A 10,526-nucleotide genomic window follows, 5' to 3' on the forward strand; every position below is an offset into this window, starting at 1 on the left:
TACTGAGGGAGCGCTGCACTGTCGGAGGGGCGGTACTGAGGGAGCGCTGCACCGTCGGAGGGACGGTACTGAGGGAGTGCTGCACTGTCGGAGGGGCAGTACTGAGGGAGTGCCGCACTGTCGGAGGGGCAGTACTGAGGGAGCGCTGCACTGTCGGAGGGGCAGTACTGAGGGAGCGCTGCACTGTCGGAGGGGCGGTACTGAGGGAGTGCTGCACTGTCGGAGGGGCAGTACTGAGGGAGCCCCCCAGTGAAGGGGATGTAAGCCCCCCGGGTCTGCGGGGGGGAGGAAGTTTGCGGCCGCTCGCCTGTGGAAGGCGGCCCGGATTCCCGGATACAATGTTGCCAATGTGGGTGTTTCATCCGAAGCCCACGTGACGCGGTGGCCGGCCATTGGCTGGCGGTGATGTCATCCCAGCAGGATCCGGGGATTTCACTCTCTCTCTCGGGGGCTTTTTTTTTTGCGCAATTTGCCCCCATTCGCTCCCGGGTTTCTCCCACTTCCGCGATCCGGGCCGATCCGCAGCCTCTGCAAAAACCCAGCGGCGGGGCCTTGGGAAGCGCGGCCGGGCCGAGCCGGGCCCGGATTCTGCCCCCACCCCGGCTTCAAACCTGTTTGCGACAATTTTAAACATTTCTTTTAAAACCGGCCGGGTGTTTGTGCGGAGCCGCAGCTCGAAGGTTTCAGGCTTCCATTTGTGAATCGGTGACTGTCTTCGGGAGCAGTGGGGGGAAGGGGGGGATTTAATTGTATTTTATTATAGATTATTATAAAAACCACACACGGGGTGTGGGAGATTGGAAATGGTTCTGCTCAGCAGTGACCCAGCTCGTCTTTAAATCAATCTGGACAAGAGGGTGAGTAGATTGGGTTTATTTTGGGGGGGGGGGCGGTGTTGGGGACACTCTGGGCTCGCGGAGGTTCCTGTTTTATTCTTACCCAATCCCTGGCTTCCTAACCCCCCCCCCCCCACCCCCCCATGAAAACTTTTTAATCTGTTGTTTTAACCCGGCCGCTTACACCCAAGGTTGTTGTGATTCCCCCCCCTCCCCCCAGTCTGCCTCGCTCTCCACCCCAGCGCCCCCACCCACTGCCCTGGTGCGATGACCCCTGACCAATGTCGGGCTTGCAGTTTCTGGGCTGTCGGCGAGTTTCGAGTCCGGGCAGTGTCCGGCGTGCGGGACCGGGTGCCCCCGGAGCGGGAGCAGGACTGGGTGCCCCCGGAGAGGGACTGGGTGCCCCCGGAGCAGGACTGGGTGCCCCCGGAGCGGCAGCAGGACTGGGTGCCCCCGGAGAGGGACCGGGTGCCCCCGGAGCGGGAGCAGGACTGAGTGACCCCAGAGAGGGACCGGGTGCCCCCGGAGCGAGACCGGGTGCCCCCGGAGCGGGAGCGAGACCTCGTGCCCCCGGAGAGGGACCGGGTGCCCCCGGAGCGGGAGCGAGACCTCGTGCCCCCGGAGAGGGACTGGGTGCCCCCGGAGCGGGAGCGCGACCGCGTGCCGTCCTGCCGTTCACTATCGGCGGGCACAACGCGAACTTCACCGATAACCCAAGACTGGATGGGACGGGGCGTTTTAATTGTGCGTCGATCGACGCGGTTGTTTTCGTGGTGCTCTCCTGGTAGAAACCCACAGTTATTGTGTGGCCATCGGCAGAGCAGCGAGCACAGATGGTGCCCTGCTTGCCTGGTAACCAGTAAGTGGGCCCACCTCGGGGCTTTGGGAGGGAATTATCCATCCCAATGGAAATCTGTAGGTTTGGTTGCGATGGTAGAGTTTGGTATTGGGTTGGATTGGTGGCTTGGCGAAGATCAGCTTGCCATGCCGGCCATGGCCAATCTCGGGGTGGGGGGGGTGTCAGGTTGGATGGAAAGTTGGGGCCTGCACTATTGGCTCAGTGAACCTGGGGGGAGCTGGCTGTGGATACTGAGCGCGGGTTGTGACCCAACGGAGGGGAGGGGGAGCGAGTGGTTACTAAGTGAGCTTTTAATCAGACTTGGCCATGAATAAAGGGGGGTGAAGATTAAACTTAAGCCCCCCGCACCGCGCCCCCCCCCCCCCCCCCCGACATCTCTGGCTTATCGAGACTTCAGATTTCAAGCTGCAGTTTCATTGCGGGGAGTGAACACTCATTAGTGTTTCTGCTGTCGAGGAGGAGGCCAGTGTAATGGCAGCTCACTGTTTCTGGTCTGCAAGCAATTAATTCCTAGGCTGCCCTTGCTGTGCGGTGCGGTGAGGCGAGGTGAGATGTGGTGATATGTGACAGTGAGGGACTTTTATGTCTGTCTCTCTCTCGCTCTCTCTTTTCCCCCCCCCCCTCCTGAAGGTACGGTTCAGGGGAGGGGGGTGACTCAACGCTATCCATTACCTCGCCCCATTGGGATCATTTTCCTTGGGCAGTGAGTGGGATATTCAACTGTGGATGGCATCGTCCCAATATCCAAACATGCTCCCTTTCCGTGAGGAGGAGCGGGAACCTTGACTGATTCCATGAGGAGGAGCGGGAACCTTGACTGATTCCATTAGGAGGAGCGGGAACCTTGGCTGATTCCATTAGGAGGAGCGGGAACCTTGGCTGATTCCATTAGGAGGAGAGAGGAGGAGCGGGAACCTTGACTGATTCCATTAGGAGGAGCGAGGAGGAGCGGGAACCTTGGCTGATTCCATTAGGAGGAGCGAGGAGGAGCGGGAACCTTGGCTGATTCCATTAGGAGGAGCGAGGAGGAGCGGGAACCTTGGCTGATTCCATTAGGAGGAGCGAGGAGGAGCGGGAACCTTGGCTGATTCCATGAGGAGGAGCGGGAACCTTGGCTGATTTCCCTCCCCAACCCCAGCGGTGCAGAGGCTAACTCAACCCAGACCGAGGATTGGACTCGGGACCATTCCTGGCCTCTCTCTGGACGAGGGCAGTGATCCTCGAACTGACTGCTGAGCTCTGCACTGCCTTCACCTGACGCACTGTTTCTGTCCTCTCACTCTGTACGGGTGGCTTTGGGCGAGGAATGCAGGAAGATGCTGAGTACTTGTGTCCGCACTTTGCTCTCTGGTGAGGCTGACGAGGGAACAGGAACTCCTCAACACCCTGGTCTCCGCCATTCATTCCTGCCTTGGCCCCACTTTTGATGCAAAGGAAGAATTGTGGCTGCTGAGCGGATTGCGAGTGGTGCACGAGGATGTCACTGACGGAGTCAGCAAGGTGGAAAAGAGTAGGAGATATTTGTTCAAGAATTGTCGTTGGGTTTGACGAGGTTGGAGGAGGAAGGGGAACCTGAAGATGAGAGGTTTTGCGGTCCTGGGAATCAATGACTTGAATAAAGAGGATTTTGATGTCTCTGTTGGGATTCAGGCAGGAGTTAGTGTGAAGGATGGTGGATTTGTTGGGAATTGGAAGTTCAGAGGATCATAATAGTATCGATTTAAATTCAAGAGATACGAGAATGATTGCGATGGGGGAAGAGAGAGGTTAGATCAGGTGTGTTGACATTTCCCAGATCAGTCCCTTTCCTGCCAAGTCGGCCACATTGAGTTCAATTTCCACCCCAACCATCCTTATCAACTAGTGACACACGAGAGGCAGGTGTGTACTGTATTTGTGCTTGCATTTCTCCAGCACCTTTCACCACCTCAGGACGTCCCAAAGTGCTTCACAGCCAATGAAGTACTTTTGAAGTGTAGTCACTGTTGTAATGTAGGAAACACGGCAGTCAATTTCTGCACAGCAAGCTCCCACAAACCGCTAAATGACCAGAGGTGAAAACAGAAAATGCTGGAAATACTCAGCAGGTCAGGCAGCATCTGTGGAGAGAGAAACAGAGTTAATGTTTCAGGTCGATGACCTTTCATCAGGACTCGACCAGATAATATGTTTTGGTGATAAATATTATTCAGGATACCAGGGAGAACTTTCCTGCTCTTCTTCGAAATAGTGGCATGGGATTTTTTACATCCAGACGGGTTCTCGGTTTAATATCCTATCCGAAAGACGGCGCCTCAGACAGTGCGGCGCTCCCTCAGTACTGCCCCTTCCGACAGTGCGGCGCTCCCTCGGTACCGCCCCTTCCGACAGTGCGGCGCTCCCTCGGTACCACCCCTCGGACAGTGCGGCGCTCCCTCGGTACCCGCCCCCTCCGACAGTGCAGCGCTCCCTCAGTACTGCCTCCTCCTCCCCCTCCGACAGTGCGGTGATCCCTCAGTACTGCCCCTCTGACAGTGAGGCTCCCCCTCAGTACCCGCCCCTCTGACAGTGCGGCGCTCCCTCAGTACTGCTCCTCCGACCGTGCAACGCTCCCTTCGTCCTGCCCCTCCGACAGTGCGGCGCTCCTTTCGTCCTGCCCCTCCGACAGTGCGGCGCTCCCTCAGTACTGCCGCTCCGACAGTGCAGCGCTCCATCAGTACTGCCCCTCCGACAGTGCGGAGCTCCCTTCGTACTGCCCCTCCGACAGTGCCGCGCTCCCTCAGTCCTGCCCCTCCGACAGTGCGGCGCTCCCTCAGTACTGCCCTCCGACAGTGCGGCGCTCCCTCAGTACTGCCCTCCGACAGTGCGGCGCTCCCTCAGTACTGCCCTCCGACAGTGCGGCGCTCCCTCAGTACTGCCCTCCGACAGTGCGGCGCTCCCTCAGTACTGCCCTCCGACAGTGCGGCGCTCCCTCAGTACTGCCCTCCGACAGTGCGGCGCTCCCTCAGTACTGCCCTCCGACAGTGCGGCGCTCCCTCAGTACTGCCCTCCGACAGTGCGGCGCTCCCTCAGTACTGCCCTCCGACAGTGCGGCGCTCCCTCAGTACTGCCCTCCGACAGTGCGGCGCTCCCTCAGTACTGCACTGGGAGTGTCCACCTTGGATTATAGGCTCAAGTCTCGAGTGGGACTTGAACCCCGCGACCTTCTAACACAGAGGTGAGCGTGCGACCCACCGAGCCACAGCTGACACCTGAAGGGCTGTGAAGGAGATGGAGGGTTGTCGCCAACAGGGAGCCTTCCTGCTTCACCCCCCCCTCCCCACTCTCGCTGGCCTACATGCTGGCAACAAAATGGCAGCAACACTACAACGGGAGCCCTGTAGCCATGCTTCCGCGCAACATCTTCCCCCTCCCTCTGCCTCCATTAATGTGTGTTCAGTTGGGTGGAGACTCTCGGCTAAACAACCAGGAAAGCAAATCGTGTTGAGCTGTCCGATTATCTGGAGATTTGTTGAGCTGTTGCGAGGCGGAGGGTGTGTTGCTCCTGAGTGATGAGTCACTGAATTCTGCATTATCGCAGGCTCAGTGACGAGTGTTCGTATACAGAACATTTATTAGATACAAGCCACAGCGCGCGCCCCCTGAGGCGGCCCCCCCGCGGCTCCCTCCATGCCCCCCCCCCCCCCCGGCGCGCCCCCCCCCCCCCCGCGGCTCCCTCCATGGCCCCCCCCCCCCCACCACGGTGCGCGACCCCCCCCCCCCGCGGCTCCCTCCATGGCCCCCAGCCTCAGGAGGCAGCCCCCTGCTGCACCATTTCCCGCAGTCACCGTCTGTCCAGCTTTTCTGCACAAGGCTGAAACCTTGCTGTCAGGTTCGGGGCGATCTTCCCCCGTGTTATTGCAAAATGGTTGAAACAGACCCAAACTCATTATAGCTCCTGGGATCTTGATTCCAGCAGCGAGATGAGACTTTGATTCCATGAGCAAAGCTCAATGCCAGGCCCTCTGGGGTGAGAGCGGATTATCAACCACTGCTTTAGTGCAGTAACTGATTAATGAAAACCAGGACTGATCAAAGGTGTGTCAGAATTTACTGGGGGTCTCTGGGAGTGTGTCAGTGTTTACAGGGGGTCCCCGGGAGTGTGTCAGTATTTACAGGGGGTCCCCGGGAGTGTGTCAGTATTTACAGGGGGTCACTGGGAGTGTGTCAGTGTTTACAGGGGGTCCCCGGGAGTGTGTCAGTATTTACAGGGGGGTCCCCGGGAGTGTCAGTGTTTACAGGGTGTCCCCGGGAGTGTGTCCGTATTTACAGGGGGTCCCCGGGAGTGTGTCCATATTTACAGGGGGTCCCCGGGAGTGTGTCAGTATTTACAGGAGGTCCCCAGGAGTGTGTCAGTATTTACAGGAGGTCCCCGGGAGTGTCAGTGTTTACAGGAGGTCCCCGGGAGTGTGTCAGTATTTACAGGGGGTCCCCGGCAGTGTGTCGGTATTTACAGGGGGTCCCCGGGAGTGTGTCAGTGTTTACAGGGTGTCCCCGGGAGTGTGTCAGTGTTTACAGGAGGTCCCCAGGATTGTGTCAGTGTTTACAGGGGGTCCCCGGGAGTGTGTCAGTATTTACAGGAGGTCCCCGGGAGTGTCAGTATTTACAGGGGGTCCCCGGGAGTGTGTCAGTATTTACAGGGGGTCACTGGGAGTGTGTCAGTGTTTACAGGGGGTCCCCGGGAGTGTGTCAGTATTTACAGGGGGTCCCCGGGAGTGTCAGTGTTTACAGGGTGTCCCCGGGAGTGTGTCCGTATTTACAGGGGGTCCCTGGGAGTGTGTCGGTATTTACAGGGGGTCCCCGGGAGTGTGTCCGTATTTACAGGGGGTCCCCGGGAGTGTCAGTATTTACAGGGGGTCCCCGGGAATGTGTCAGTATTTACAGGGGGTCCCCGGGAGTGTGTCAGTATTTACAGGGGGTCCCCGAGAGTGTCAGTATTTACAGGGGGTCCCCGGGAGTGTGTCAGTATTTACAGGGAGTCCCCGGGAGTGTGTCAGTATTTACAGGGGGTCCCCGGGAGTGTGTCAGTATTTACAGGGAGTCCCCGGGAGTGTGTCAGTATTTACAGGGGGTCCCTGGGAGTGTGGCAGTATTTACAGGGGGTCCCCGAGAGTGTGGCAGTATTTACAGGGGGTCCCCGGGAGTGTGGCAGTATTTACAGGGGGTCCCCGGGAGTGTGGCAGTATTTACAGGGGGTCCCCGGGAGTGTGTCAGTATTTACAGGGGGTCCCCGGGAGTGTGTCAGTATTTACAGGGGGTCCCCGGGAGTGTGTCAGTATTTACAGGGGGTCCCCGGGAGTGTGTCAGTATTTACAGGGTGTCCCCGGGAGTGTGTCAGTATTTACAGGGGGTCCCCGGGAGTGTGTCAGTATTTACAGGGGGTCCCTGGGAGTGTGTAATTTGCAGGGGACCCTGGGAGTTTGTCAGTATTGATCGGATCTGTATTGATCGGGTATTGGCTGTATCTGTATTGATCGGGTATTGGCTGTATCTGTATTGATCGGGTATTGGCTGTATCTGTATTGATCGGGTATTGGCTGTATCTGTATTGATCGGGTATTGGCTGTATCTGTATTGATCGGGTATTGGCTGTATCTATTGATCGGGTATTGGCTGTATCTGTATTGATCGGGTATTGGCTGTATCTGTATTGATCGGGTATTGGCTGTATCTGTATTGATCGGGTATTGACTGTATCTGTATTGATCGGGTATTGACTGTATCTGTATTGATCGGGTATTGGCTGTATCTGTATTGATCGGGTATTGGCTGTATCTGTATTGATCGGGTATTGGCTGTATCTGTATTGATCGGGTATTGGCTGTATCTGTATTGATGAGGTATTGACTCCTCCCCGAGCACTGATTTTTTTTAATGTTGCAGGTAATTCTGATTCAAAATGGGGGCATTTTTGGACCGTCCAAAAACCGAGAAGCAGAATGACCACGGGGAAGGGAATGGGATCCGCTACGGGCTGTGCAGCATGCAGGGGTGGCGTGTGGAAATGGAGGATGCGCACACTGCAATGCCGGAGTTGCACGACAAGCTGAAAAACTGGTCCTTCTTCGCCATTTATGATGGGCACGCGGGGTCAGGGGTCGCCAGGTATTGCGCCAAGAATCTCCTCCAGCACATCACCAGCAACCAGGAGTTCAAAGGTGGGTTTCTCGACCTTGCTGGATTTCCTGGTGGTTCTCCCTCCCTCTCGGTCAAGAGCAAACTCCGCCCACTGCCAATACCTTGACGCCTCCTTGATTCTCGGCACAGGGGACGGAACTTGGGATCCTCCTGGTTTCTGTAACTCAGACACGATGGCTTCACCTGTGAAGCAGCGTTCCCTGTGTTCAATCCTGAGCTGAACTTCAAGCCTAGACCTTGATGGTGAAACAATGGCGTAATTACTATTCCAACTCCCGCTCGCCAGTCAAAGTGAGACTGACCTTTAGACCCTTGCCAGCCTCTCAACCTTGACCCCCATCAAAGTGCAACTTGTCCAAGTCTTTGCTGCCCCTCCCTTACTGCCCCTCCATTCTGGCCCTTACCGCCCCTCCATTCTGGCCCTTACCGCCCCTCCATTCTGGCCCTTACCGCCCCTCCATTCTGGCCCTTACCGCCCCTCCATTCTGGCCCTTACCGCCCCTCCATTCTGGCCCTTACCGCCCCTCCATTCTGGCCCTTACCGCCCCTCCATTCTGGCCCTTACCGCCCCTCCATTCTGGCCCTTACCGCCCCTCCATTCTGGCCCTCCCTCCTACCCCTCACTGACCCTCCATTCTGGCCCTCCTTCCTACCCCTCACTGACCCTACCTCCCTCCTGACCCACATGGACTCCCCTGTGCTGCACTGGGAGTGTTGGTCTGGATTTTCTGCTCAGGTCTCGAGTGGGACTTGAACCCACAACTGTCTGACTCGGAGGTGTGAGGGCTGCCCACCGAGCCACGGCTGACAGCTGAAATCCTAGACGGGCTGAAACCCCATAGCACCCCCCCCCCCCCCCCCCCCGAGACTAGAGTGGTACCGATTGAGCCAAGCTGTCCCTTTGCCGCAGCGCTGTAAGGGCTGCAGTGACTTGGGCTGCAGTGACTTGCTCTGCCTTGTCTCCTGTCGAGATTGACGTGTGAATCGTCAGGTCGCCCGTGGTAACGACCCCAGAACGGGCGGGCGGGGGGGTGTGGGGATAAAATTGGGCGATGCAACTTTGCTAAACTGCAGACAATTGATTTACTGTTTTGCGAAGGGATGACGGAAGGCGGGAGCGACTCGCTGGCCGCGGTGGAGAGCGTGAAGCGTGCCATTCGGACCGGCTTCCTGAACATTGACGAACACATGAGGAACGATTCTGAGCTGGGGAACAACGACATGGACCGCAGCGGATCCACGGCCGTGGCGCTCCTGGTCTCGCCGGCGCACATGTACTTCATAAACTGTGGCGACTCCCGGGGGGTCCTGCAGCGGGGCCGGTCTGTGCACTTCTCCACCGAGGACCACAAGCCCTGCAACCCCCGCGAGAAGGAGCGGATCCAGAACGCCGGGGGCAGCGTGATGATCCAGCGGGTCAATGGCTCGCTGGCTGTGTCCCGGGCGCTCGGAGATTACGACTACAAGTGCGTCGACGGAAAAGGCCCCACGGAGCAGCTGGTCTCTCCAGAGCCCGAGGTCATGGTGATTCAGCGGTCCCAGGAGGACGAGTTTGTCATCCTGGCCTGCGACGGCATTTGGGATGTAATGAGCAACGAGGAACTGTGCGCCTTTGTCCGCTCCAGACTCGAGCTGACCGACGACCTGGAAAAGATCTGCAACCTGGTGACGGACACCTGCCTGTACAAGGTAAGGATGAGCGGCCCCCGCACGCAGCACGGGCACAGTCACACACTGACTCTCACTGGGGCACAGTCACACACTGACTCTCACTGGGGTACAGTCACACACTGACTCTCACTGGGGCACAGTCACACACTGATTCTCACTGGGGTACAGGTACACACTGACTCTCACTGGGGTACAGTCACACACTGCCTCTCAATGGGGTACAGGTACACACTGATTCTCACTGGGGTACAGTCACACACTGATTCTCACTGGGGTAGTCACACACTGACTCTCAATGGGGTACAGGTACACACTGATTCTCACTGGGGTACAGGTACACACTGACTCTCACTGGGGTACAGTCACACACTGACTCTCACTGGGGCACAGTCACACACTGATTCTCACTGGGGTACAGGTACACACTGACTCTCACTGGGGTACAGGTACACACTGACTCTCACTGGGGTACAGTCACACACTGATTCTCACTGGGGTACAGGTACACACTGACTCTCACTGGGGTACAGGTACACACTGACTCTCACTGGGGTACAGTCACACACTGATTCTCACTGGGGTACAGTCACACACTGATTCTCACTGGGGTACAGTCACACACTGCCTCTCACTGGGGTACAGTCACACACTGATTCTCACTGGGGTACAGTCACACACTGACTCTCACTGGGGTACAGTCACACACTGACTCACTGGGGTACAGGCACACACAGCCTCTCAATGGGGTACAGGTACACACTGATTCTCACTGGGGTACAGTCACACACTGATTCTCACTGGGGTACAGTCACACACTGACTCTCACTGGGGCACAGTCACACACTGATTCTCACTGGGGTACAGGTACACACTGATTCTCACTGGGGTACAGTCACACACTGACTCTCTCTGGGGTACAGTCACACATTGACTCTCACTGGGGTACAGGTACACACTGATTCTCACTGGGGTACAGTCACACACTGACTCACTGGGGTACAGTC

At 57.4% G+C, this 10,526-nt stretch overlaps 1 protein-coding gene across 3 annotated transcripts in view; it reads left to right on the top strand.

The window, feature by feature from the left end:
• Positions 1 to 396: 396 nt before the first annotated feature.
• Positions 397 to 10,526, top strand: part of LOC147093031 (protein phosphatase 1B-like) — a 26,836-nt gene continuing 16,706 nt past the window's right edge. The window contains exons 1-3 of one of the 3 annotated variants that reach the window (XR_015075101.1): positions 397 to 857; positions 7,597 to 7,871; positions 8,951 to 9,540. Coding sequence is in view for 2 of the 3 variants with exons in the window: in XM_085976359.1 (XP_085832485.1) it covers positions 7,613 to 7,871; positions 8,951 to 9,540 (849 nt within the window). In the remaining variant the exon portion in view is untranslated. The remainder of the gene's footprint in view (positions 858 to 7,596; positions 7,872 to 8,950; positions 9,541 to 10,526) is intronic. The other 2 variants (XM_085976359.1, XM_085976358.1) reach the window with 2 other exon arrangements.

The sequence above is a fragment of the Somniosus microcephalus genome, unplaced genomic scaffold (assembly GCF_052327205.1).
Source record: "Somniosus microcephalus isolate GS21.2 unplaced genomic scaffold, FLI_Smic_1.0 unresolved_chr2, whole genome shotgun sequence".
In the NCBI taxonomy this organism is placed as follows: domain Eukaryota; kingdom Metazoa; phylum Chordata; class Chondrichthyes; order Squaliformes; family Somniosidae; genus Somniosus; species Somniosus microcephalus.